The 27,034-nt window shown below is 41.1% G+C and overlaps 1 protein-coding gene across 8 annotated transcripts in view; it reads left to right on the top strand.

Moving 5' to 3' along the window:
• Positions 1-27,034, top strand: part of LOC128693175 (gamma-tubulin complex component 6) — a 464,079-nt gene that overhangs the window by 242,435 nt on the left and 194,610 nt on the right. For all 8 annotated transcript variants that reach the window (XM_070089457.1, XM_070089462.1, XM_070089461.1 and 5 more), the window contains exon 8: positions 13,438-13,582. In XM_070089457.1, the coding sequence (XP_069945558.1) occupies positions 13,438-13,582 (145 nt within the window). The remainder of the gene's footprint in view (positions 1-13,437; positions 13,583-27,034) is intronic.

Below are 27,034 nucleotides of genomic sequence, written 5' to 3'. Positions count from 1 at the left end.
CCTTGAACCCCTCCGGTACGGTATTAGTGGTGATTGATAGATTTATTATGTGAGCAATAGGGATTGACAGTTCAGAAGCACCATCTTTTAGGAACTTAGACGGGATGTTATCAGGGCCTGTGCTCTAAGTTGGGTTTAACCTGCTTAGTTCTTTTTGAATAAAGTCATGAGATACACTTACTAGTTGACAACTGTTTGGGGTTACCCCTTTATTGGTATAGTATGTTTGAAACTTATCAGAGTCTGTGTTAAAGGTATTTGATGCAGCTGGTAGTTTACTTACTAGTGTTGATGCAACAGATGTGTAGTATGAATTAAAGCAATTTGCCACCCTAGATGTTTCGTGGCATACCTCATTATCGATAGTGAGTACTATGTTAGACCTATCTACTGGCTTATGGCTATACCCCAACTGTTTTAGTTGTTGCCAGAGCTTTCTGGGGTTATGCTTATACTCTTCAATTTTTGAGCAGTAGTGCTTTGCCTTTGCTCCTTTTATAAGTCTCTGTACTCTGTTCCTCACCCTTTGGAATTCATTTAGTGCTGCAATATCCTGTCTGTTTGCTTTAAATCTTTTTAGCAGCTGGTCTCTGAGTTTCATATTATCTAATATCTCAGTATTCATCCAGGGTTCAGTTCTTCGTTTAATCCTAACCTCTTTAACTGGTGCAATATTATCAAGGATGGTAGTGAACATTGTTTTGAATTTTTCCCAGGCATCATTTACGTCCGTGCAACTTGTTATCTCTGTCCAGTCACAATAGTGTGGCATATTTACCAGTGTTTCTTTACTGTAATTTCTAGTTGACCTCATTTTTATTGTCCTGTGTAGGCCTATCCTATCCCTAGTGATTTTCCTGGTGCAGTAAATGATGAAATGATCACTAAGACCTGTGGTAATGACGCCTGACTGACTAATGTTCTCAGAGCGGTTACAAAGTATATGGTCAATTAGGGTGGCTGAGAACTGTGTGATCCGGGTTGGAGTATTAATTAGTTGAGTGTAACTATTTAGTCCTAGAATTTGCTTATACCTTTTGCATAGCCCGTTATTTTGCTGCTGAAAACAGATATTGAAGTCGCCCAGTATTATTGTCTCGCAATTGTTTTCAACTCCGGACAAGACTCTGGAAAAGTCTTCTAAGAACTGGTCCTGGGTAGGAGGGCGGTAACTAGTTCCTACTAAGATGGGTTTGGTCTTAGGAAGCAGCACTTCAAACCATAGAATCTCCAGTTTATTGTTATTTAAATCAGGTCTTGGGTTGTAAGCTAAGTCATTTCTAATGTAGGCACATACTCCACCACCCTTTCTGTTCCTATCTAAGCGTTTTATATTGTAACCATCTATTTTGACCTCGTCGTCAGTCACCGTATCATCCAACCAAGATTCAGAGATGGTTATAACTGCCGCCCTAATTTTGTTAGCTAGAATCCTAATCTCTGCCAATTTAGGAAGAAGTGATCTTGCATTGACATGAATAAAGTGAAGGCCTGTTTTCATAAAACAATCATAATCATCAATATATGGCAATGGGTCATTTGTATTAAAATTAGGTAAATCAATGTCATCACTGCTAAAGGGTAACTGTGCCAAAGTGCATTTGTTACACACAAAATGAATTCTGGCACCGTTGCTATAATTGTACATACATCCATCATGCACCCACCCCTTACACATTTTACATAAGGTGCCTTTTCTGTTTTTCATGCGTACTTTAGTACAGTGTATGCACCTGTTTGGTAGTGTTTGAGATAATAATGGCTGTATTGTCTCACATTGACCTATGTATGCATTACATATGGAGTTAAGGTTATCATTCCTAGCTACTAGACCGTCATTATCGCCGTCATTTATCTGTCTGTTTTGCCTCTGCACAATAGTTTGAGATCTTGGATTAATTTGGATATCACCACTTAAGAGCGCTACAATAAGAGCTGTGTGCCACTGTTTTTGTTTGGGTATGCGGTGTTGCCATACCTTGCGGCAATAGTGACATTTACTTTTCTGGTAGGATGGCAACTGTTGGGATTTTACTGTCCAGGGCGCTGTTACTCCATTCACCTTTTCCAGCCCCCATGACTGATTTCTTTCTTCATGGAATTGAAGAAGAAATATAAATATAATTATGGCAGCCTGTACCCCCCTAATTCCTGCCATTTTCACTCTTCGCTCTTTTACTCATATACAATAATATTTATTTTTCTTTTCCAGTCCCTAGTACACTTAGTATCTGCTTTAGCAATCACCACTGAATTACTAGTAAAATTTCCTCTTCAAAACCCTCTTCACTGCTCACTTTTCCCTTAACTTCACAAAACCCTTACAGTTAACCCCTTATTACACACTCCCCTTCCCATCTCACTTCACAGTCTGGCTTCCCCAATTAACTTCTAACTCCTTTCCATTCTGGTAGATCAGAAAGGTTTAATCCATGGTTTTATCCTTCCAAATCCCCTTCAATTCCATTTATCGGGGGTTGTGTGGTGTTGTTGACTGCCTGACCTGTTCTGCTGACTCAGCCATTTTTAAAACACTGAGGGGAGTAACGCCACCTACAACCTGACTTTCCTTGAGTTTATAGATATATTTGGCGTTTTCTGCTGTGATTCTCTCACTGTACACTGGTCAGCTGAATATAGGTCAGCTACTAAAACATTAACCTTGACTGTTTAACTATTCACTTCTTTCTCACGACTGGCACTGAGGGATATCCGACCTATAACCTTGGAGTTTTGTACTGTTGATTTGACGATGTCTCCTGTGTTTCCCTCTCGTTAGCACTGGTACAGGTGGTATGATGGTGGTACAGATATGATGCTACTGTCAACAGATGAACGTCAGTAAAGATGAGAATTTTACTTTGCTAGTTGTACGTCTGGCAGTAGCGGCTGTTTGGATGCCGGTCAGCCATGTTTAAATGCTCAATTCTTTCCCTCGTTTGGCACTGAAGAAAAAAGTCCTACAGACCTGTCATTTCCTTGGAGATTTAGTTGATCAGGTTTTCTGCCATGTTGTCTTCCCGTTAAACACTGGTGCAGTTAATATGGAGGTCAGTTATTTCATTGTAGTGGAAAACGTCTCAAGTCTGGTTCACGTCTGGCAGCAGGTCTGGTACTTGAATGCCGGTCCCTCTTTTGTCATATTTAGTCCATTTCGTTGTCGTCACCGTCAGTTTTTATGTCACTATAGGTTCCTTGCATGTTGTTGCAGCAGTACTTGCCAATTTGGCCATCACTGGAGTTCGGATAGGCCCAGGGACGGCAAGATATAGGAGCAGCCTTGTTGCTGCTTGCTGCGGCTGCGGCCGCACAACAGGGAGAAGCGCGAGCCATCTCTCTCAGACTCTCAGTAACTCATGACCATGATGGCGTGTGGAGATATGAGCTCACGGCACTATATTGTATAATACTACTATTACTATCAGTAAGCTTATCTACCTATCTTATTTATTCCAGAATAATATTAGGTATAACATAAATAACGTAGAAGCATGATAAAGACGCCTAAATTAATAAAAATCTGACATTATAGAGAGGTATTGAAGATTGAAGGGCGGGGAGGGATAAAAAACAAAAAAGTGACCGTGACCATTACAGAAAACGCTACTCGGTATGTGCTAAACATACACTCTTTTTCAGTAAGTCAGTAAGTCAAGTACATCATTCAGTCAAGTCAGTAAGTTATTCAGTCAAGTACGTCATTCAGTCAAGTACGTCATTCAGTCAAGTCAGTAAGTCATTCAGTCAAGTCAGTGTGTTATTTGCCCTATTCTTTTTAATTGTGCAAACTGACACTTCATTACGGCCATAGGCCCTCACTATATCCACCACACGTGAGCCAGTCTTAACCGTTTGACTGTTTTCGTCGTATATATACGTCTTACGCGCCACTGTTTCGTACATATTAATGTGTGTAAATTCTAGCGGCTTCAAATCAAGCAGGAGAAAGCTGGTAGGCCCACATGTGAGAGAATGGGTCTGTGTCGTCACTGTGCACCACATAAAAAAAATCCTGCAGCACACAGTGCATAATGAGAAAAAAAAACACTTCGAGTTTTTTTTTTCGATTAAAATGCTGACTTTGAGGTGTATTTTCGTATAGCATTTATGCATGTATTCTCGTTTTCTTGGTCTCATTTGGTAGAATGGAAAACATAACAGAAAGAGAGACGATTTTGATTAGTTCCATAATGAAAACGACCTTGAAATTGAGCTCAAAGTAGCGGAAACGTTCGATTTTTACCAATGTCAGGAGTAAGCAAATCACACTACACGTCCAATACACGTCAACTGGGGAGTCTAATATTCTTTCACTAGTACACTGATATTATTTATTCTGTTTTTAAAATAATGCATTAGTCTGCATAACAGTAAATTTTGTATTTTTTGTATGAATAAAAAATCAAAATAGAAAGCAATAGTAATATAAGACGGGCCTGGAGATGTGACTAATGAATAGAGGATATGTTATTTTAGTGCCAAGAATGTCTGCATTGTTTATTCTGGACCCTATTTTAAAATTGGCATCTTTTTTAATTTGTGTGTAATTGGTCAAATTGCCAATTTCTCACTTTATTGGGTAGTTCAAATCGGTAAATGGGTGGTTTCTTGTACTTAACTCATAGAAAAAAAATGGAGTTCTAAAGAAATAGCTATGAGTTCGGTCAACTGGAACAACGGAATTGGCCAAAAACAGAGCTCAAAGTCGGCAAAATCACCAGTGCATATATGTCGCTGAGACCGCTAACTTCACGGGAGCGTTATTCCGTGAGTTTTCGACCAAATTTTGTACTTTTGGTGTCATTACCATCAGGAAAAGATTCTCTATAATTTCATAAGAATTTTTTTTTTTTTTCCCAAAAATTTTGCGACATGAAATGACAGTTTCAGGAAGGGGCTTGCAACAGTCAAAGGGTTAAACTTGTCTCATATCTCAATTTTCTTCGTAATTCCTAGACTTGAATGCTTAAACCTTTTCTTGTCACTTGTGGGAACACTTGTATGCTTACTGTGTGCCATGATTGTTTGGCAGATTTAACAAATGGCAATGAAAATAAAAAAATATGTTTGTAAATAAACACAGCGAGCTTCTGAGATACTCGTTGACTCAGTGGTGTAACCCACAGGCCATCCCGCCCGGCGGACGACCGCACACTCAAATTTTTTTACCCTCCCGCAACCATGCTAAACTAATTTTATGAACAAAAATATGTCGCAATTCTTCAGTCGTGCTATAACCAAAACGTGCAATACAAAACAGTGTTAAACAATGGTCTGCTGTATGTATGTATGTATGTATGTGTATATATATATATATATATATATATATATATATATATATATATATAGTATATATATATACACATATATATATATACAGTGGACCCCCGGTTAACGATATTTTTTCACTCCAGAAGTATGTTCAGGTGCCAGTATTGACCGAATTTGTTCCCATAAGAAATATTGTGAAGTAGATTAGTCCATTTCAGACCCCCAAACATACACGTACAAACACACTTACATAAATACACTTACATAATTGGTCGCATTCGGAGGTAATCGTTATGCGGGGGTCCACTGTATATATATATATTTTTTTTTTTTTTTTTATCACACTGGCCGATTCCCACCAAGGCAGGGTGGCCTGAAAAAGAAAAACTTTTACCATCATTCACTCCATCACTGTCTTGCCAGAAGGGTGCTTTACACTACAGTTTTTAAACTGCAACATTAACACCCCTCCTTCAGAGTGCAGGTACTGTACTTCCCATCTCCAGGACTCAAGTCCGGCCTGCCGGTTTCCCTGAACCCCTTCATAAATGTTACTTTGCTCACACTCCAAGAGCACGTCAAGTATTAAAAACCATTTGTCTCCATTCACTCCTATCAAACACGCTTGCGCATGCCTGCTGGAAGTCCAAGCCCCTCGCACACAAAACCTCCTTTACCCCCTCCCTCCAACCTTTCCTAGGCCGACCCCTACCCCGCCTTCCTTCCACTACAGACTGATACACTCTTGAAGTCATTCTGTTTCGCTCCATTCTCTCCACATGTCCGAAATATATATATATATATATATATATAATAAATGTAGAGAGAATGGAGCGAAACAGAATGACTTCAAGAGTGTATCAGTCTGTAGTGGTAGTGTGAGAGGTAGATGGGAAAAGACGAAGGTGGCAACAACAAGTAAGAGGGAGGTGAAAGTGTATAAACTAAGGGAGGAGGAAGTTCGGGTGAGATATAAGCGACTATTGGCAGAAAGGTGGGCTAGTGCAAAGATGAGTAGTGGATGGTTGAAGAGGGTTGGAATAGTTTTAAAAATGCAGTATTAGAATGTGGGGCAGAAGTTTGTGGTTATAGCAGGGTAGGGGCAGGAGGAAAGAGGAGTGATTGGTGGAATGATGAAGTAAAGGGTGTGATAAAAGAGAAAAAGATAGCTTATGAGAGGTTTTTACAAAGCAGAAGTGTTATAAGAAGAGCAGAGTATATGGAGAGTAAAAGAAAGGTAAAGAGAGTGGTGAGAGAGTGCAAAAGGAGAGCAGATTATAGAGTGGGAGAGGCACTGTCAAGAAATTTTAATGAAAATAAGAAAAAATTTTGGAGTGAGTTAAACAAGTTAAGAAAGCCTAGGGAAAGTATGGATTTGTCCATTAAAAACAGAGTAGGGGAGTTAGTAGATGGGGAGAGGGAGGTATTAGGTAGATGGCGAGAATATTTTGAGGAACTTTTAAATGTTAAGGAAGAAACAGAGGCAGTAATTTCATGCACTGGTCAGGGAGGTATACCATCTTTTAGGAGTGAAGAAGAGCAGAATGTAAGTGTGGAGGAGGTACGTGAGGCATTACGTAAAATGAAAGGGGGTAAAACAGCTGGAACTGATGGGATCATGACAGAAATGTTAAAAGCAGGGGGGGATATAGTGTTGGAGTGGTTGGTACTTTTGTTTAATAAATGTATGAAAGAGGGGAAGGTACCTAGGGATTGGCGGAGAGCATGTATAGTCCCTTTATATAAAGGGAAAGGGGACAAAAGAGACTAAAAATTATAGAGGAATAAGTTTACTGAGTATACCAGGAAAAGTGTACGGTAGGGTTATAATTGAAAGAATTAGAGGTAAGACAGAATGTAGGATTGTGGATGAGCAAGGAGGTTTCAGAGTGGGTAGGGGATGTGTAGATCAAGTGTTTACATTGAAGCATATATGTGAACAGTATTTAGATAAAGGTAGGGAAGTTTTTATTGCATTTATGGATTTAGAAAAGGCATATGATAGAGTGGATAGAGGAGCAATGTGGCAGATGTTGCAAGTATATGGAATAGGTGGTAAGTTATTAAATGCTGTAAAGACTTTTTATGAGGATAGTGAGGCTCAGGTTAGGGTGTGTAGAAGAGAGGGAAACTACTTCCCGGTAAAAGTAGGTCTTAGACAGGGATGTGTAATGTCACCATGGTTGTTTAATATATTTATAGATGGGGTTGTAAAGGAAGTAAATGCTAGGGTGTTCGGGAGAGGGGTGGGATTAAATTTTGGGGAACCAAATTCAAAATGGGAATTGACACATACTTTTTGCTGAGGATACTGTGCTTATGGGAGATTATAAAGAAAAATTGCAAAGGTTAGTGGATGAGTTTGGGAATGTGTGTAAAGGTAGAAAGTTGAAAGTGAACATAGAAAAGAGTAAGGTGATGAGAGTGTCAAATGATTTAGATAAAGAAAAATTGGATATCAAATTGGGGAGGAGGAGTATGGAAGAAGTGAATGTTTTCAGATACTTGGGAGTTAACGTGTTGGCGGATGGATTTATGAAGGATGAGGTTAATCATAGAATTGATGAGGGAAAAAAGGTGAGTGGTGCGTTGAGGTATATGTGGAGTCAAAAAACGTTATCTATGGAGGCAAAGAAGGGAATGTATGAAAGTATAGTAGTACCAACACTCTTATATGGGTGTGAAGCTTGGGTGGTAAATGCAGCAGCGAGGAGACGGTTGGAGGCAGTGGAGATGTCCTGTTTAAGGGCAATGTGTGGTGTAAATATTATGCAGAAAATTCGGAGTGTGGAAATTAGGAAAAGGTGTGGAGTTAATAAAAGTATTAGTCAGAGGGCAGAAGAGGGGTTGTTGAGGTGGTTTGGTCATTTAGAGAGAATGGATCAAAGTAGAATGACATGGAAAGCATATAAATCTATAGGGGAAGGAATGCGGGGTACGGGTCGTCCTCGAAAGGGTTGGAGAGAGGGGGTAAAGGAGGTTTTGTTGGCAAGGGGCTTGGACTTCCAGCAAGCGTGCGTGAGCGTGTTACTTAGGAGTGAATGGAGACGAATGGTACTTGGGACCTGACGATCTGTTGGAGTGTGAGCAGGGTAATATTTAGTGAAGGGATTTCAGGGAAACCGGTTATTTTCATATAATCGGACTTGAGTCCTGGAAATGGGAAGTACAATGGCTGCACTTTAAAGGAGGGGTTTGGGATATTGGCAGTTTGGAGGGATATGCTGTGTGTTTATATGTGTATGCTTCTAAACTGTTGTATTCTGAGCACCTCTGCAAAAACAGTGATAATGTGCGAGTGTGGTGAAAGTGTTGAATGATGATGAAAGTATTTTCTTTTTGGGGATTTTCTTTCTTTTTTGGGTCACCCTGCCTCGGTGGGAGACGGCCGACTTGTTTGAAAATATATATATATATATATATATATATATATATATATATATATATATATATATATATATATATATATATATATATATATATATATATATATATATATATATATATATATATATATATATATATATATATATATATATATATATATATATATATATATATATATATATATATACACAGCAGGGCCCCACTTATACGGCAGGTTAGGTTCCAGGCTACCGCCGTAAAGCGGAAACCGCCGTAAAGTGGAACACTTTTTTTTCCACTTATAAATGCATACAAACACTAGATAACAAGTTTACTCTAACATATATTAAGTTAGCAATAGAACCAGGCATCAAAAAACAATAAAAAAGTACAATACACAAATAGTGCACTCATTACTTACCTTAAAATATTTATAGTCTTAATCTAGGGTGAGACAAGTAGTATTTATTCTAAGAAATCAAGTGTGGTATGTATGGTAGTCAGCCAGGCTACCATACCAGGCCACCCCACCCACACATACTATTCTATGATATTTAGGCATCCCAGAGCGATAAAATGTATATACAGTTCACTCATTACTTACCTTAACCCTTTCAGGGTCCAAGGCCCAAATCTGGAGTCACGCACCAGTGTCCAAGAATTTTCAAAAAAAAAAATTGTTATTTTTTCTAATGAAATCGTAGAGAATTTTTTTGTGAAGGTAATAAAACAAAAAGTACAAAATTTGGTGGAAAATTTTCGAAATTATGCTCTCGCGAATTTTGATGTGTCAGCGATATTTACGAATCGGCGATTTTGCCGACTTTGACTCCCATTTTAGGCCAATTACATTATTCCAGTCAACCAAATTCTTAGCTATTTCACTAGTATTACTTCTATTCTATCGATTGAGCACAAGAAATCGCCAAGTCAACTGTTTCAACTACAAAATAAAGTGATCGGAAATTGTTAATTTGGCCAATTTAACACAAAGTTCAAAATATTCCAGTTTCAAAATAGGGTCCAGAATGAACAATGTAGGCATTCCTGGCACTAAACTAACATTTCCTCTGTTCATTAGTTATGTTTTGAGGCTTTACAAATAAATTCCATTTTGATTTTTTATTCACATACTGAATTTTTATTCACACCAAAAAATAGAAGATTTACTGTTATGCAATAATGTAATAATTGTATAACTATCATCACCATATTTGTGAATGTATATTAGACCCACCAGCTGACGTGTATTAGACGTGTGAGGTCGTTTGTTTACTCTTGAATATCGGCAAAAATTTAACCTTTCTGCTACTTTGAGCTCAGTTTCAAGCCATTTCCAGTGCTAAAACCAATCAAAATCATCTCTATTTCTGTAATATCTCTACCATTCTATCAAATGAGACCAAGAAATCGCAAATACAACTATAAAAAACATACGAAAAAACACTGCAAAGTTGCTGTTTTAATCGAAAAATCATGATTTCATTTTTTTTCTCTCATTATACACAGTGTGCTGCAGGATCTGTTTTATGTGGTGCACACATACCACATAGATGTATTCTCTCATATCTAGGCCCAAATGTACCACTCACAGTTTATCAGAGTGAGCTGAGCTCATGGCGTAGATCTACGGTTTGGACCCTGAACGTAAAGCCGTAGATCTACGGGACGGACCCTGAAAGGGTTAAAATATAGGGTGAGATGGGTAGTATTTATTGTAAAAAAATCAAGTGCGGTATGTATGGTAGTCAGCCGGGCTACCATACTAGGCCAACCCACCCACACATACTACGTAACCGGTTTCCCTGAATCCCTTCACTAAATATTACCCTGCTCACACTCCAACAGCTCGTCAGGTCCCAAATACCATTCGTCTCCATTCACTCCTATATAACACGCTTCCTAGAAGTCCAAGCCCCTCACCCACAAAACCTCCTTTACCCCCTCCCTCCAACCTTTTCGAGGACGACCCCTACCCCGCCTTCCTTCCCTTACAGATTTATATGCTCTCCAAGTCATTCTACTTTGATCTGTTCTCTCTAAATAACCAAACCACCTCAACAACCCCTCTTCAGCCCTCTGACTAATACTTTTATTAACTCCACACCTTCTCCTAATTTCCACACTCTGAATTTTCTGCATAATATTCACACCACACATTGCCCTTAGACAGGACATCTCCACTGCCTCCAACTGCCTCCTCGCTGTGGCATTTACAACCCAAGCTTCACAACCATATAAGAGTGCTGGTACTACTATACTTTCATACATTCCCTTCTTTGCCTCCATAGGTAACGTTTTTTGTCTCCATATATACCTCAATGCACCACTCACCTTTTTACCTTCATCAATTCTATGATTAACCTCATCCTTCATAAATCCATTTGATGACACGTCAACTCCCAAATACAGTGGACCCCCGCATAACGATCACCTCCGAATGCGACCAATTATGTAAGTGTATTTATGTAAGTGCGTTTGTACGTGTATGTTTGGGGGTCTGAAGTGGACTAATGTACTTCACAGTATTCCTTATGGGAACAAATTCGGTCAGTACTGGCACCTGAACATACTTCTGGAGTGAAAAAATATCGTTAACCGGGGGTCCACTGTATCTGAAAACATTCACTTCTTCCATACTCCTCCTCCCCAATTTGATATCCAATTTTTCTTTATCTAAATCATTTGATACCCTTATCCCCTTACTCTTTTCTATGTTCACTTTCAACTTTATACCTTTACTCACACTCCCAAACTCATCCACTAACCTTTGCAATTTTTCTTTAGAATCTCCCATAAGCACAGTATCATCAGCAAAAAGTAACTGTGTCAACTCCCATTTTATATTTGATTCCCCATAATTTAATTTCACCCCTCTCCCCAACACCCTAGCATTTACTTATTGTACAACCCCATCTATAAATATATTAACCCTTAAACAGTCCAAACGTATATATACGTTCTTACGAGTAGCGTTTATACGTTCTATTTTTCCTGCCTTCAAATTTGGCACAATTGGCCTGAGACGCCTTGTCAGCATAGAATGGGTCCTAGCACTCAGTGTGTGCGGTATTACAAAAATCTGGGACCACTTGGTACCTTGTGGGAGCGCCAGCTAGAGCAAACAGTGCGGCAAACACCAAGGATTCACTGATGTAATGTCATATTAACACTCCTCTTTTAAGAGGAAAGTGATGTTAACCCCAAGTTTAGGGTCTGTCTATCTCTGTCTGTCTTTATCTCTGTCTCTGTCTATCTCTGTCTACCTCTGTCTCTGTCTATCTGTGTCTGTCTTTGTCTGTCTCTGTATCTCTCTCAATCTGTCTCTCTGTCTGTCTATCTCTGTCTCACAGGTACACATAAATACAAGTATACATAGTGTTAATTACCTAGGATAACTAAAAAAATCCAGACAATGTGCTATACCCTGCTTGAAGATGTGAGTAAATGTGATGACAATGCAGTCTTGTGGCTCTCTCTGAGACAGTGAGCTAGACGGTTAGACAGATAGACAGGGAGCTTGACAGACAGACATGTTTGTGTTCCAGCGAAAACAAAGTGAGGGCCATGCTCATCAAATATCACCTCTAATCTTTTCTTATCAGCTGCACCCTCCCCCACCCTTGTGTATGCTCATCAAATGTCAGCTCTTATCAGTTATCTCATCTTATCATGTCACTGTCAGGGGTGGACTGTTTTTCATGCTTCAAGGAAACTTATTACCTATTATTATTATTATGTATTATTATTCTCCTCCTCCTCCTCCTCCTCCTCTTCCTCCTCCTCCTCCTCTTCTTCCTCCTCCTCCTCCTCCTCTTCCTCCTCCTCCTCCTCCTCTTCTTCCTCCTCCTCCTCCTCCTCCTCTTCTTCTTCCTCCTCCTCCTCCTCTTCTTCCTCCTCCTCCTCTTCTTCCTCCTCCTCCTCCTCTTCTTCCTCTTCCTCCTCCTCCTCCTCCTCTTCTTCCTCCTCTTCCTCCTCCTGCTCCTCTTCCTCCTCCTCTTCTTCTTCCTCCTCCTCTTCTTCCTCCTCCTCTTCTTCCTCCTCCTCTTCTTCCTCCTCTTCTTCCTCCTCTTCTTCCTCTTCTTCCTCCTCCACTTCTTCCTCCTCCTCCTCCTCCTCCTCGTCTTCCTCTTCCTCCCCTTCCTCCTTCTCTTCCTCCTCCTCTTCCTCCGTCGTTTGCAAATGCTGCAGCAAGGAGGCAGCTGGAGACAGTGAAGGTGTCCTGTCTAAAGGCAATGTGTGGTGTAAATATTATGCAGAGAATTCAGAGTGTGGAAATTAGGAGGAGGTGTGGAGTTACTAAAAGTATTGGTCAGGGGGCTGAAGAGGGGTTGTTAAGGTGGTTTGGTCATTTAGAGAGAATGAATCACAGTAGAATGACATGGAGAGCTTATAAATCTGTAGGGGAAGGAAGGTGGGATAGGGGTCATCCTTGAAAGGGTTGGAGGAATGGGGTAAAGGAGGTTTTGTGGGTGAGGGGCTTGGATTTCCAGTAAGTATGCATGATCGTGTTAGATAGAAGTGAGTGGAGATGAATGGTTTTTTGGGACCTGATGAGCTCTTGGAGTGTGAGCAGGGTAATATTTTGTGAAGGGATTCAGGGAAACTGGTTAGCTGGACTTGAGTCCTGGAAATGGTAAGTACAATGCCTGCACTTTAAAGGAGGGGTTTGGGATATCTCACTAATAGTATTTGTTTTTAATTCTTGTATTTAAAATTAATTTTTAGTAATACAGGTTATCACACAAATTTTCACTATTTGTTATAACAGAATTACAATTCTTTTTGTGGTTTTTGCAGTGTTTGGTTATTGTACCAGGAGCTCTGGGGAAGTCTAGGAGATCATCATGTGCCATCTCTTTATGTAAGATCAATGGAGCAACTCTGTCAGGATCTTCTGAATCTCATGATTGGTGTACCTTCACGAAGCTTCCTTTGGTCTGCAGTAAGTTAGCACAGTAATTGCATTATTTCTTATGTAATATCTACTTCTGGGATACAATACAGTTGCATCTTTAGGTTGAATTCGTAAAATATTTGTCAAACAAAAATTACAATTATATAATACAAGATGATTAGAAGGGCATATAAATCTGGGGTGGAAGGATGGATGAGCAGGGGTCATCCTAGAAAAGGTTAAAAGGAGGAGGTAAAGGAGGTTTTCAATACTAGGGGCTTGGACATCCCCCAGTACCAACAATACCACCAGTCCGATGACATTCTTCTTTGCAAATATACAGGGTCTAAAGCCAGCAACAAACAACAAAATACCTTTCATCCGTGGACTGCTTGCAGAGGCAAAGGCAATGTTTGCGGCTTTCACTGAGACCCACATAAGGGATCACTTGGACAACGAAATATGGATCCCAGGTTACAACCTATACAGATGTGACAGAGTGAACAGGCAAAAGGGGGGGATGTTGGCCTGTACATTGCAGAGTCACTTGTTTGCACAGAACTGCTTAATGCCTCAAATGATGTAGTGGAAGTTTTAGCAGTACAGGTCGAGAACCAAAACCTAGTCATTGTGGTAGTCTACAAGCCTCCGGATGCAGCATCCCAGCAATTCCAGGAACAGCTGTTAAAAATTGACCACTGTCTGGAAAATCTTCCAGCTCCTGCACCCAACATCTTGCTCCTGGGGGATTTCAACTTAAGGCACCTAAAATGGAGGAATATAGCAAATAATATTGTTGCAGTAATAACACCAGGAGGCAGCTCTGATGAAAACTCACACTCACACGAGCTTTTAAATCTCTGCACAAAATTCAATTTAAACCAGCAAATAATAGAGCCTACTAGACTGGAGAATACACTAGACCTCATCTTCACTAACAATGATGATCTGATAAGAAATGTCACCATATCAAAAACAATATACTCAGATCACAACATAATTGAGGTTCAGACATGTATGCGTGGAGCCCCAGACTGACATAATGAGACTAGTCACGAGGGAGCATTCACCAAATTCAACTTCAATAACAAAAACATAAAGTGGGACCAAGTAAACCAAGTCCTAACCGATATAAGCTGGGAAGATATACTAAGCAACACAGACCCCAACTTATGCCTAGAACAGATTAACTTGGTGGCACTCGATGTATGCACAAGGCTTATTCCTCTAAGAAAAAGGAGGAGTAGATGTAAAATAGAAAGAGACAGGCGCTCCCTTTACAGGCGACGGAAAAGAATAACAGAGCGGCTAAAAGAGGTCAATATATCTGAAATGCGTAGGGAGACACTGGTCAGAGAAATAGCAAGCATCGAACTTAAGCTAAAGGAATCTTATAGGAGTCAGGAATCGCGGGAAGAACTAAAAGCCATAAATGAAATCGAAAGAAACCCAAAGTATTTCTTCTCCTATGCCAAATCCAAGTCGAGAACAACGTCCAGTATTGGGCCCCTACTTAAACAAAATGGGTCCTACACAGATGACAGAAAGGAAATGAGTGAGCTACTCAAGTCCCAATATGACTCAGTTTTTAGCAAGCCGCTAACCAGACTGAGAGTCGAAGATCAAAATTAATTTTTTATGAGAGAGCCACAAAATTTGATTAACACAAGCCTATCCGATGTTATCCTGACGCCAAATGACTTTGAACAGCCGATAAATGACATGCCCATGCACTCTGCCCCAGGGCCAGACTCGTGGAACTCCGTGTTCATCAAGAACTGCAAGAAGCCCCTATCACGAGCCTTTTCCATCCTATGGAGAGGGAGCATGGACACGGGGGTCATCCCACAGTTACTAAAAACAACAGACATAGCCCCACTCCACAAAGGGGGCAGTAAAGCAACAGCAAAGAACTACAGACCAATAGCACTAACATCCCATATCATAAAAATCTTTGAAAGGGTCCTAAGAAGCTAGATCACCACCCATCTAGAAACCCAACAGTTACACAACCCAGGGCAACATGAGTTTAGAACAGGTCGCTCCTGTCTCTCAACTATTGGATCACTACGACAAGGTCCTAAATGCACTAGAAGACAAAAAGAATGCAGATGTAATATATACAGACTTTGCAAAAGCCTTCGACAAGTGTGACCATGGCGTAATAGCGCACAAAATGCGTGCTAAAGGAATAACAGGAAAAGTCAGTCGATGGATCTATAATTTCCTCACTAACAGAACACAGAGAGTAGTCGTCAACAGAGTAAAGTCCGAGGCAGCTACGGTGAAAAGCTCTGTTCCACAAGGCACAGTACTCACTCCCATCTTGTTCCTCATCCTCATATCCGACATAGACAAGGATGTCAGCCACAGCACCGTGTCTTCCTTTGCAGATGACACCCGAATCTGCATGACAGTGTCTTCCATTGCAGACACTGCAAGGCTCCAGGCGGACATCAACCAAATCTTTCAGTGGGCTGCAGAAAACAATATGAAGTTCAACGATGAGAAATTTCAATTACTCAGATATGGTAAACACGAGGAAATTAAATCTTCATCAGAGTACAAAACAAATTCTGGCCACAAAATAGAGCGAAACACCAACGTCAAAGACCTGGGAGTGATCATGTCGGAGGATCTCACCTTCAAGGACCATAACATTGTATCAATCGCATCTGCTAGAAAAATGACAGGATGGATAATGAGAACCTTCAAAACTAGGGATGCCAAGCCCATGATGACACTCTTCAGGTCACTTGTTCTATCTAGGCTGGAATATTGCTGCACACTAACAGCACCTTTCAAAGCAGGTGAAATTGCTGACCTAAAAAATGTACAGAGAACCTTCACGGCGCGCATAACGGAGATAAAACACCTCAATTACTGGGAGCGCTTGAGGTTCCTAAACCTGTATTCCCTGGAACGCAGGCGGGAGAGATACATGATTATATACACCTGGAAAATCCTAGAGGGACTAGTACCGAACTTGCACACGAGAATCACTCACTACGAAAGCAAAAGACTTGGCAGACGATACACCATCCCCCCAATGAAAAGCAGGGGTGTCACTAGCATGTTAAGAGACCATACAATAAGTGTCAGGGGCCCGAGACTGTTCAACTGCCTCCCAGCATACATAAGGGGGATTACCAACAGACCCCTGGCAGTCTTCAAGCTGGCACTGGACAAGCACCTAATGTCGGTTCCTGACCAGCCGGGCTGTGGCTCGTATGTTGGTTTGCTTGCAGCCAGCAGCAACAGCCTGGTTGATCAGGCTCTGATCCACCAGGAGGCCTGGTCACAGACCGGGCCGTGGGGGCGTTGACCCCCGGAACTCTCTCCAGGTAAACTCCAGGCTTGTATGAGCATGTTAGATAAGAGAGTGAAAGCAAGTGGCTTTTATGATTTGATGTGATATTGGAGTGTGAGCAAGGTAACATTTATGAAGGAATTCAGGGAAACCTGTTAGTTGGACTTGAGTCCTAGAGGAAGGAAGTACAGTGCGTATACTATGAAGGAGTTAGGACGTTGCTGTTTGGAGGGTCATCTGGCAAGACAGTGATTGAGTGACAGTGAAAGCATTTTCTTCTGTATCAGGTTACCCTACCTAGGTAGGAGATGAACAGTGTTGAAAATAGAATGACTGCACTCTAAAGGAGGGGTTTGGGATATTTGCTGTTTAGAGTGACATGTAAACTTGTATCTATCAAAATAGTATACAGTACCGACAGGTTGGTAGGTAAGACACATGGGCAACAGTTAGGCAACTTTATTCTGAAATGTTTTGCCTACACTGTAAGCTTCTTCAGTCAAGTACAGAAAGTAGGCAAGAGCAGTAGAGATGTGAAGATGATGTTATTAGTCCAGTGATGGACTGATTACATCATCTTCACATCTCTACTGCTCCTGCCTACTTTCTGTACTCGACTGAAGAAACCTACTGAGTAGGCGAAGCGTTTTGGAATAGAGTTGCCTAACTGTTGCCCATGTGGCTTACCTACCAAACTCGTATCTGCGTACCTCTGGCAAGACAGTGATATTATGAATAATGGCAGAAGTGTTTTGTTTTTTGGGTCACCTTACCTCAGTGGGAGACAGCCAGCATGTTAATTTTTTTTTTTTTTAACACAAAGGGTGTCTCCCACTGAGGCAGGGCGACCCCCCCCCCCCCAAAAAAAAAAAAGAAGCCCTTTCATCATTATTTACACTATCACAGTCTTTGCAGAGTCACACAGATATGACAGTTTAGATGTCCTAAGAAAGCAAATACAGTGGACCCTCGGGTAACGATTTTAATCCGTTTCAGAGAGCTTGTCCTTAACTGATTTTATTGTTAACTGAATTAATTTTCCCCATAAGAAATAATGGAAATCCAATTAATCCATTCCAGACACCCAAAAGTATTAAAAAAAAAATTTTTTTTTACATGAAATTTGCATTTTCCTACAAAGAAAACAATGAGACATTCACAGTAAATAAATACAGTGGTCCCTCGTTTTTCGTAAATAATCTGTTCCTGGAGGAGCTACTATAAACGAAATTTATGATTTGCGAATCAATTTTCCCCATAAGAAATAATGTAAATACAATTAATCCGTTTCTGACACTCAGAAGTATTAAAACAAAAAAATTTTTTACATGAAATATACATGTAGTACATAAACAATACAATGGGAAATGATGAATGAAACATTAACAGCATAACACTTACCTTTATTGGAGATTCTTCTTAGAGTATGGGAGACTGGAGGAGGAGAGAGATTGGATTGTTTACAGTTTGGAAGGGGAATCCCCTTCCAGCAACACCTCAGGTACCAATTGCTTCTCTTCTCTGTTTCTTAATGCCACTAGGACCACCTTGAGAGTCACTCTAGTCCTGTCTCGCAAAGTAACTGTGGAGAGAGCTCTGTTTCTGGAGTCTCTTTAACACTTCCCTAAAATGGTACAAGACTTTGTCACTGTACATATTTCTCACCTTCTTTACCACAGGCTTGGCGCTAGGAGCTTTCTTTGGAGCCATGGTAGCTTATTTAGTACTTGCAAGCACTAAAATGAGTGGAATATTATGAAATATTTCGTAGGAGCACTTGAGGGGACCTTCACTCACTGGTAAACAATGCCAGACTGGCTGGGTAGGGAGGCCTCCCCTGCTCACACTGTGCGTAAGCATCCTGGACGAATTACTATTCGCGAGTCAACCTATGAAAAGCGAGTCCATGTTTATACGAAAATACCCCTATGATTGGCGAAATTTAAGATTGCCGAGAACTACGAAAAGCGAGCGACCACTGTACATAAATAAATACTAAAATGACACTTACCTTTATTGAAGAATATTGATGAATAATGAGACAATTTTTCTTGAACACACTGGGATTTTCAGAGTGATACATGAGTAAAGGCTTCACTTTGCAATCCCCACTAGCATTACTACAAAACCTGAGTTAGCCTGTCTTTCATAGGCTTGTGTCCAGGGAGTGCCTTTTCCTCCTGAGTAATGTAGGTCCTGTTTGGCATTTTCTTCCAGAACAGGCCTGTTTCGTCACAATTGAACACTTGTTGGGGGTTAGAATTTTTCAGCTTTGCCATACCTTATCACACTGTGTATGCCACTATGATTCTTAAATCTCTCAAATCAACCTTTGCTGGCCTTAAATTCATCAGTATGAGCATTAGTTCCAGGCATTTTTTCCTGTTCACCTGGGTGTTAGTCAACTGGTGTGGGTCACATCCTGGGGTCCTCGATGACACACTGACTTTCTTGGGTTATCCTGGGTGGCTAACCCTCTTGAGGTTAATTGTTTCTTGGTAATTGTTTCTCGTTAAGCCACACCAACAACAGTCTCTCCACATCTTCGAGTAGTACAGCTGACGGTAGTGCAGCAGCAGCTGACGGTGGTGCAGCAGCAGCTGACGGTGGTGCAGCAGCAGCTGACTGTGGTACAGCAGCAGCTGATGGTGGTGCAGCAACAGCTGATGGCAGTGCAGCAGCAGCTGACTGTGGTACAGCAGCAGCTGATGGTGGTGCAGCAGCAGCTGATGGTGGTGCAGCAGCAGCTGACGGTGGTGCAGCAGCAGCTGACTGTGGTGCAGCAGCAGCTGATGGTGTTGCAGCAACAGCTGATGGTAGTGCAGCAGCAGCAGCAGCTGACCGTGGTACAGCAGCAGCTGATGGTGGTGCAGCAGCAGCTGATGGTGGTGCAGCAGCAACTGATGGTGATACAGCAGCAGCTGACGGTGGTGCAGCAGCAGCTGACCTTGTACGATAGTATTTCTCACCCTTTTTACCACAGGGTGGGCCCATGGTGGCTTATTTAGCAGTTACAAGCACTAAAAACAGTGGAATAATACAAAATGTATTGAATGTATGAGTGGAACCGTGCGCCCTGGCTTGTAAACAATGGCACACTAGGTGTACATAGTGGCTGGGCAGCTGTGGGTGGGCCAGGCCGTGTGGACATGTTTGGGACGAATGTCCCTAACTGAATTTTTCATCGTTCACCAAGCCAATATTTTTACGCAAAGACACATCGATATCTGATTCTATCGCTATCCGATTGCATTGTTACCCGAGGGTCCGCTGTATCCCAAACCCCTGATGTAAAGTGTAGGCATTGTACTTCACACCTCCAGGACACAGGTCTGGCTACCTGGAGAGTATTACGGGGATCAACGCCCTTGCAGCCTGGTCCATGACCAGGCCTCTTGGTGGATCAGAGCCTGATCAACCAGGCTGTTACTGCTGGCTGCACATAGTCCAGCATATGAGCCACAGTCCGGCTAACCAGTTTCCCTGAATCCCTTCACATAATATTACCTTGCTCACATTCCACCAACTCGTCAAGTCCCAAAAACCATTTGCCTTCACTCCTAACACACTCACCCATGCCTGCTGTATGTCCAAGCCCCTTTTGCACAAAGCCTCTTTTACCCCCTCCATCCATCCTTTCCTAGGACAACAACTATCCCTCCTCTCCTCTACTACAGATTTATACACCCTCCAAGTCATCCTATTTTGCTCTATCCTCTCTAAATGACCAAACCACCTTAACAGCCCCTCTTCAGCCCTCTGACTAATACTTTTAGTAATTCCACACCTCCTCCTAATTTCCACACTACGAATTCTCTGCATAATATTTATGCCAGACATTGCCTTCAGACTTGACATCTCCACTGCCTCCAGCCTCTCTTTGTTTCAACATTCACCACTCATGCTTCACACCCATATAAGAGCGTTGGTATAACTATACTCTCATACATTCCCCTCTTTGCTTCCATGGATAACGTTGTTTCCACAGACTCCTCAGTGCACCACTCACCTTTTTTTTCTTCATCAGTTCTATGATTCACCTCATCTTTCATAGACCCATCTGCTGTCAAGTCCACTCCCAAATATTTGAATATTTTTTCATTCCAATCTCATATCCAATCTTTTATTACCAAGTTTCTTGTTACTCTTTCCTATGTTCACTTTTAATTTCCTTCTCTTACCTCCCCCTCCCTCTGCAACTTCTTTTCAGAATCTCTCAAAAGCACGGTGTCAGCAGCAATAAGCAACTGTGACAACTCCCACACCTCTTGCCAACACCTAAGCCTTCACTTCTCTTACAACCCCATCTATAAATATATTGAACAACCATGGCGATACCACACATTCTTGTCTAAGGCCTACTTTTACCGGAAAATAATCTCCCTCTCTCCTACATACTACCTGATCCTTACTCTTCTTTCAACAAACCAGCCATATCCAACCAAGGCAGGGTTGCCCAAAAAGAAAAACGAAAGTTTCTCATTTTAACTTGTAATGTATTCAGGAGAATGGGTTACTAGCCCCTTGCTCCTGGCATTTTAATCACCTCTTATGACACTCATGGGTTACAGAGGAAGAATTCTGTCCCACTTCCTTATGGAGATAAGAGGAAATAAATAAGAGCAAGAACTAGTAAGAAAATAAAAGAAAACCCAGAGGAGTGTGTATATATATGTTTGTACATGTATGTGTAGTGTAACCTAAGTGTAAGTAGAAGTAGCAAGATGTACCTGAAATCTTGCATGTTTATGAGACAGAAAAAAGACACCATCAATCCTACCATCATGTAAAACAGTTACAGGCTTCCGTTTTACACTCACTTGGTAGGACAGTAGTAACTCCCTGGGCGATTGCTGTCTATCATCCTACTACCTAGCCTCAGCTTTACTGTCCTTATAAAAATTCTTCACTGCTTTCAATAACCTACCTCCTATTCCATATATTTGCAACACCTTCCATGTTTTCTCCCTGTCTTCCCTATCATACACCTTTTCCAAATCCATAAATGCAACAAGAACCTTTTTACCCCTTATCTAAATATTGTTCACCTATAAGTTTCACAATAAGCACTTGGTCTACACACCCCCTACCCTTCCTAAAGCTTCCTTGTTCATCTGCAATCCTGCTCTCCATCTTACTCTTAATTCTTTCAGTTATTGTACCATACACTTTACCAGGTATACTCAACAGACTTTTTTTTAACAAGTCAGCTGTCTCCCGCTGAGGCAGGGTGACCCAAAAAGAAAACACTTTCATCATCATTCAACACTTTCACCTCACTCATACATCATCACTGTTTTTGCAGAGGTGCCCAGATATAACAGTTTAGAAGCATGTATAAAGATATATGACATCTCCCTCCAAACTGCCAATATCCCAAATCCCTCCTTTAAAGTGCAGGCATTGTACTTCCCATTTCCAGTACTCAAGTCCAGCTATATAAAAATAACCGGCTTCCCTGAATCCCTTCACTAAATATCACCCTGCTCACACTCCAACAGCTCATCAGGTCCCAAATACCATTCGTCTCCATTCACTCCTATCGAACACACTCACGCATGCTTGCTGGAAGTCCAAGCCCCTCGCCCACAAAACCTCCTTTACCCCCTCCCTCCAACCTTTTCGAGGACGACCCCTACCCCACCTTTCTTCCCCTACAGATTTATACGCTCTCCATGTCATTTTACTTTGATCCATTCTTTCTAAATGACCAAACCACCTCAACAACCTCTCATCAGCCCTCTGACTAATACTTTTATTAACTCCACACCTCCTAATTTCCACATTCCGAATTCTCTGCATAATATTTACACCACACATTTGCCCTTAGACAGGACATCTCCACCACCTCCAACCACCTCCTCACTGCAGCATTTACTACCCAAGCTTCACACCCATATAAGAGTAAGTAAGTAAGTAAGTAAGTTTATTCAGGTATACACAAATACAGTTACATAGAATTATCATACATAGCAGCATATGTGTAGAGAACCTAGGATAACCCAAAAAAGTCAGACAGAGTGACTTATTTCCATTGGGGTCCTTTTACCTTATTATTATAATTTGAAGGTTATAATATTTTCTTATTATTCTACAATGAAGATAACATCTTATTATCATACTAAAAAGATTATCTACTACACCAAGGTCATTAAGACTATCTACAATACAAGGGTCATTACTAGGAATATGGTAAAATTTACACGTATGTTAGCTAAAAAATAGAAAATCATTCCCCTCCCTTTCTGTAGCTACATTCATCAGACACCTTTTGGCAGTCTTCTTGAACTGGTTCATACTATGACTGGCTTTGACATGTCCGGGCAGTCTGTTCCATTCCTTTATTGCTGTACAATAAAAGGTGTTTGAAGCCTGTCCAATGACTGTGGGTACTACAAAGTTGTGCTCTCTCCCCCTAGTACTATGATTGCTTTGGTTCCCAACCTTGACAAAATTGACAGCAAGATATTCTGGACATTGTTTGTGAGCAATTTTATAAACATGATTTAGCTTCAGTTGTTTTACTCTGTCTTCAACATTCAGCATATCCAACTGCTGTAATTCATCCTGGCCTACATGTTCTCTTGGTCCCAGCCCCAGGATGAATCTTAAGATTTTGTTCTGGGTGATTTGCAGTCTATCTTTCAGTTTTTTTGTCAAGGCAGAGTACCAAGAAGAGCAAGCGTAATCCATATGGCATTGTATAAGGGCTAGACATAGGGTCCTGCGAGTCTCAGTAGGTAGACACTGTGCTTGTCTATACAGGAACTTCAGTCTGGCATTCGCTTTCTTTACTACACTGTTCCCTATCAATTCTCCTGACATGCATGGGTCAAAGGGGATTCCCAAATATTTTACTGATGAAACCAAAGTGATGGGCTCCCCATTACATTGAACATAAAAATTATTTACCCTTCTCAGTTTATGTTTCATGCCAAAGAGAATGGCTTCAGTTTTCCCTAGGTGTAATGATTGTTTGTTGTCTACTAACCATTTGCTGCAGGACTCCAGTTCCAGTGTTGGTACCACTATACTTTCATACATTCTCTTCTTTGCCTCCATAGATAAGGTTTTTTGTCTCCACATATACCTCAATGCATCATTCACCTTTTTTCCTTCATCAATTCTGTGGTTAACCTCAACAGACTTCTTCCCTTGTAATTTTTATTTTGAGGAATTGTTAAATGTTGATGAAGATAGGGAAGCTGTGATTTCATGTATAGGGCAAGGAGGAATAGCATCTTGTAGGAGTGAGGAAGAGCCAGTTGTGAGTGTGGGGGAGGTTCGTGAGGCAGTAGGTAAAATGAAAGGGGGTAAGGCAGCCGGGATTGATGGGATAAAGATAGAAATGTTAAAGCAGGTGGGGATATAGTTTTGGAGTTGTTGGTGCAATTATTTAATAAATGTATGGAAGAGGGTAAGGTACCTAGGGATTGGCAGAGAGCATGCATAGTTCCTTTGTATAAAGGTAAAGGGGACAAAAGAGAGTGCAAAAATTATAGGGGGATAAGTCTGTTGAGTATACCTGGTAAAGTGTATGGTAGAGTTATTATTGAAAGAATTAAGAGTAAGATGGAGAATAGGATAGCAGATGAACAAGGAGGCTTTAGGAAAGGTAGGGGGTGTGTGGACCAGGTGTTTACAGTGATAAGGCTAAAGAGGTTTTTGTGGCATTTATGGATTTGGAAAAGGCATATGACAGGGTGGATAGGGGGACAATGTGGCAGATGTTGCAAGTGAATGGTGTAGGAGGTAGGTTACTGAAAGCAGTGAAGAGTTTTTACGAGGATAGTGAGGCTCAAGTTAGAGTATGTAGGAAAGAGGGAGATTATTTCACAGTAAAAGTAGGCCTTAGACAAGGATGTGTGATGTCACCGTGGTTGTTTAATATATTTATAGATGGGGTTGTAAGAGAAGTAAATGCGAGGGTCTTGGCAAGAGGCGTGGAGTTAAAAGATGAAGAATCACACATAAAGTGGGAGTTGTCACAGTTGCTCTTTGCTGATGACACTGTGCTCTTGGGAGATTCTGAAGAGAAGTTGCAGAGGTTGGTGGATGAATTTGGTAGGGTATGCAAAAAAAGAAAATTAAAAGTGAATACAGGAAAGAGTAAGGTTATGAGGATAACAAAAAGATTAGGTGATGAAAGATTGGATATCAGATTGGAGAGAGAGAGTATGGAGGAGGTGAATGTATTCAGATATTTGGGAGTGGACGTGTCAGCGGATGGGTCTATGAAAGATGAGGTGAATCATAGAATTCACAGTAAAAGTAGGCCTTAGACAAGGATGTGTGATGTCACCGTGGTTGTTTAATATATTTATAGATGGGGTTGTAAGAGAAGTAAATGCGAGGGTCTTGGCAAGAGGCGTGGAGTTAAAAGATGAAGAATCACACATAAAGTGGGAGTTGTCACAGTTGCTCTTTGCTGATGACACTGTGCTCTTGGGAGATTCTGAAGAGAAGTTGCAGAGGTTGGTGGATGAATTTGGTAGGGTATGCAAAAAAAGAAAATTAAAAGTGAATACAGGAAAGAGTAAGGTTATGAGGATAACAAAAAGATTAGGTGATGAAAGATTGGATATCAGATTGGAGAGAGAGAGTATGGAGGAGGTGAATGTATTCAGATATTTGGGAGTGGACGTGTCAGCGGATGGGTCTATGAAAGATGAGGTGAATCATAGAATTCACAGTAAAAGTAGGCCTTAGACAAGGATGTGTGATGTCACCGTGGTTGTTTAATATATTTATAGATGGGGTTGTAAGAGAAGTAAATGCGAGGGTCTTGGCAAGAGGCGTGGAGTTAAAAGATGAAGAATCACACATAAAGTGGGAGTTGTCACAGTTGCTCTTTGCTGATGACACTGTGCTCTTGGGAGATTCTGAAGAGAAGTTGCAGAGGTTGGTGGATGAATTTGGTAGGGTATGCAAAAAAAGAAAATTAAAAGTGAATACAGGAAAGAGTAAGGTTATGAGGATAACAAAAAGATTAGGTGATGAAAGATTGGATATCAGATTGGAGAGAGAGAGTATGGAGGAGGTGAATGTATTCAGATATTTGGGAGTGGACGTGTCAGCGGATGGGTCTATGAAAGATGAGGTGAATCATAGAATTGATGAGGGGAAAAGGGTGAGCGGTGCACTTAGGAGTCTGTGGAGACAAAGAACTTTGTCTTTGGAGGCAAAGAGGGGAATGTATGAGAGTATAGTTTTACCAACGCTCTTATATGGGTGATAAATGTTGCAGCGAGGAGAAGGCTGGAGGCAGTGGAGATGTCATGTCTGAGGGCAATGTGTGGTGTGAATATAATGCAGAGAATTCATAGTTTGGAAGTTAGGAGGAGGTGTGGGATTACCAAAACTGTTGTCCAGAGGGCTGAGGAAGGGTTGTTGAGGTGGTTTGGACATGTAGAGAGAATGGAGCGAAACAGAATGACTTCAAGAGTGTATCAGTCTGTAGTGGAAGGAAGGCAGGGTAGGGGTCGGCCTAGGAAAGGTTGGAGGGAGGGGGTAAATGAGGTTTTGTGTGCAAGGGGCTTGGACTTCCAGCAGGCATGCGTGAGCGTGTTTGATAGGAGTGAATGGAGACAAATGGTTTTTAATACTTGACGTGCTGTTGGAGTGTGAGCAAAGTAACATTTATGAAGGGATTCAGGGAAACCAGCAGGCCGGACTTGAGTCCTGGAGATGGGAAGTACCGTGCCTGCACTCTGAAGGAGGGGTGTTAATGTTGCAGTTTAAAAACTGTAGTGTAAAGCACCCTTCTGGCAAGACAGTGATGGAGTGAATGATGGTGAAAGTTTTTCTTTTTCGGGCCACCCTGCCTTGGTGGGAATCGGCCAGTGTGTTAAAAAAAAAAAAATTATTCTTTTTTTGTTCCCTTTGCCTTTATACAAAGGAACTATACATGCTTTCTGTCAATCCCTAGGTACCTTACCCTCTTCCATACATTTATTAACCCTTTCAGGGTCCGTGCCATTGATCTACGGCTTTACATTCAGGGTCCAAACCGTAGATCTACGCCATGAGCTCAGCTCACTCTGATAAGCTGTGAGCAGTAAATTTTGGCCTAGATATGAGAGAATGCATCTATGTGGTATGTGTGCACCACATAAAACAAGTCCTGTAGCACACAGTGCATAATGAGAGAAAAAACTGAGACCGTAATTTTCGATTAAAACAGCGACTTT

The sequence above is a fragment of the Cherax quadricarinatus genome, chromosome 28, assembly GCF_038502225.1.
Source record: "Cherax quadricarinatus isolate ZL_2023a chromosome 28, ASM3850222v1, whole genome shotgun sequence".
NCBI lineage: Eukaryota > Metazoa > Arthropoda > Malacostraca > Decapoda > Parastacidae > Cherax > Cherax quadricarinatus.
The sequence above is the reverse complement of the archived record's forward strand: the minus strand, read 5'-3'. Positions and strand labels throughout refer to the sequence as shown.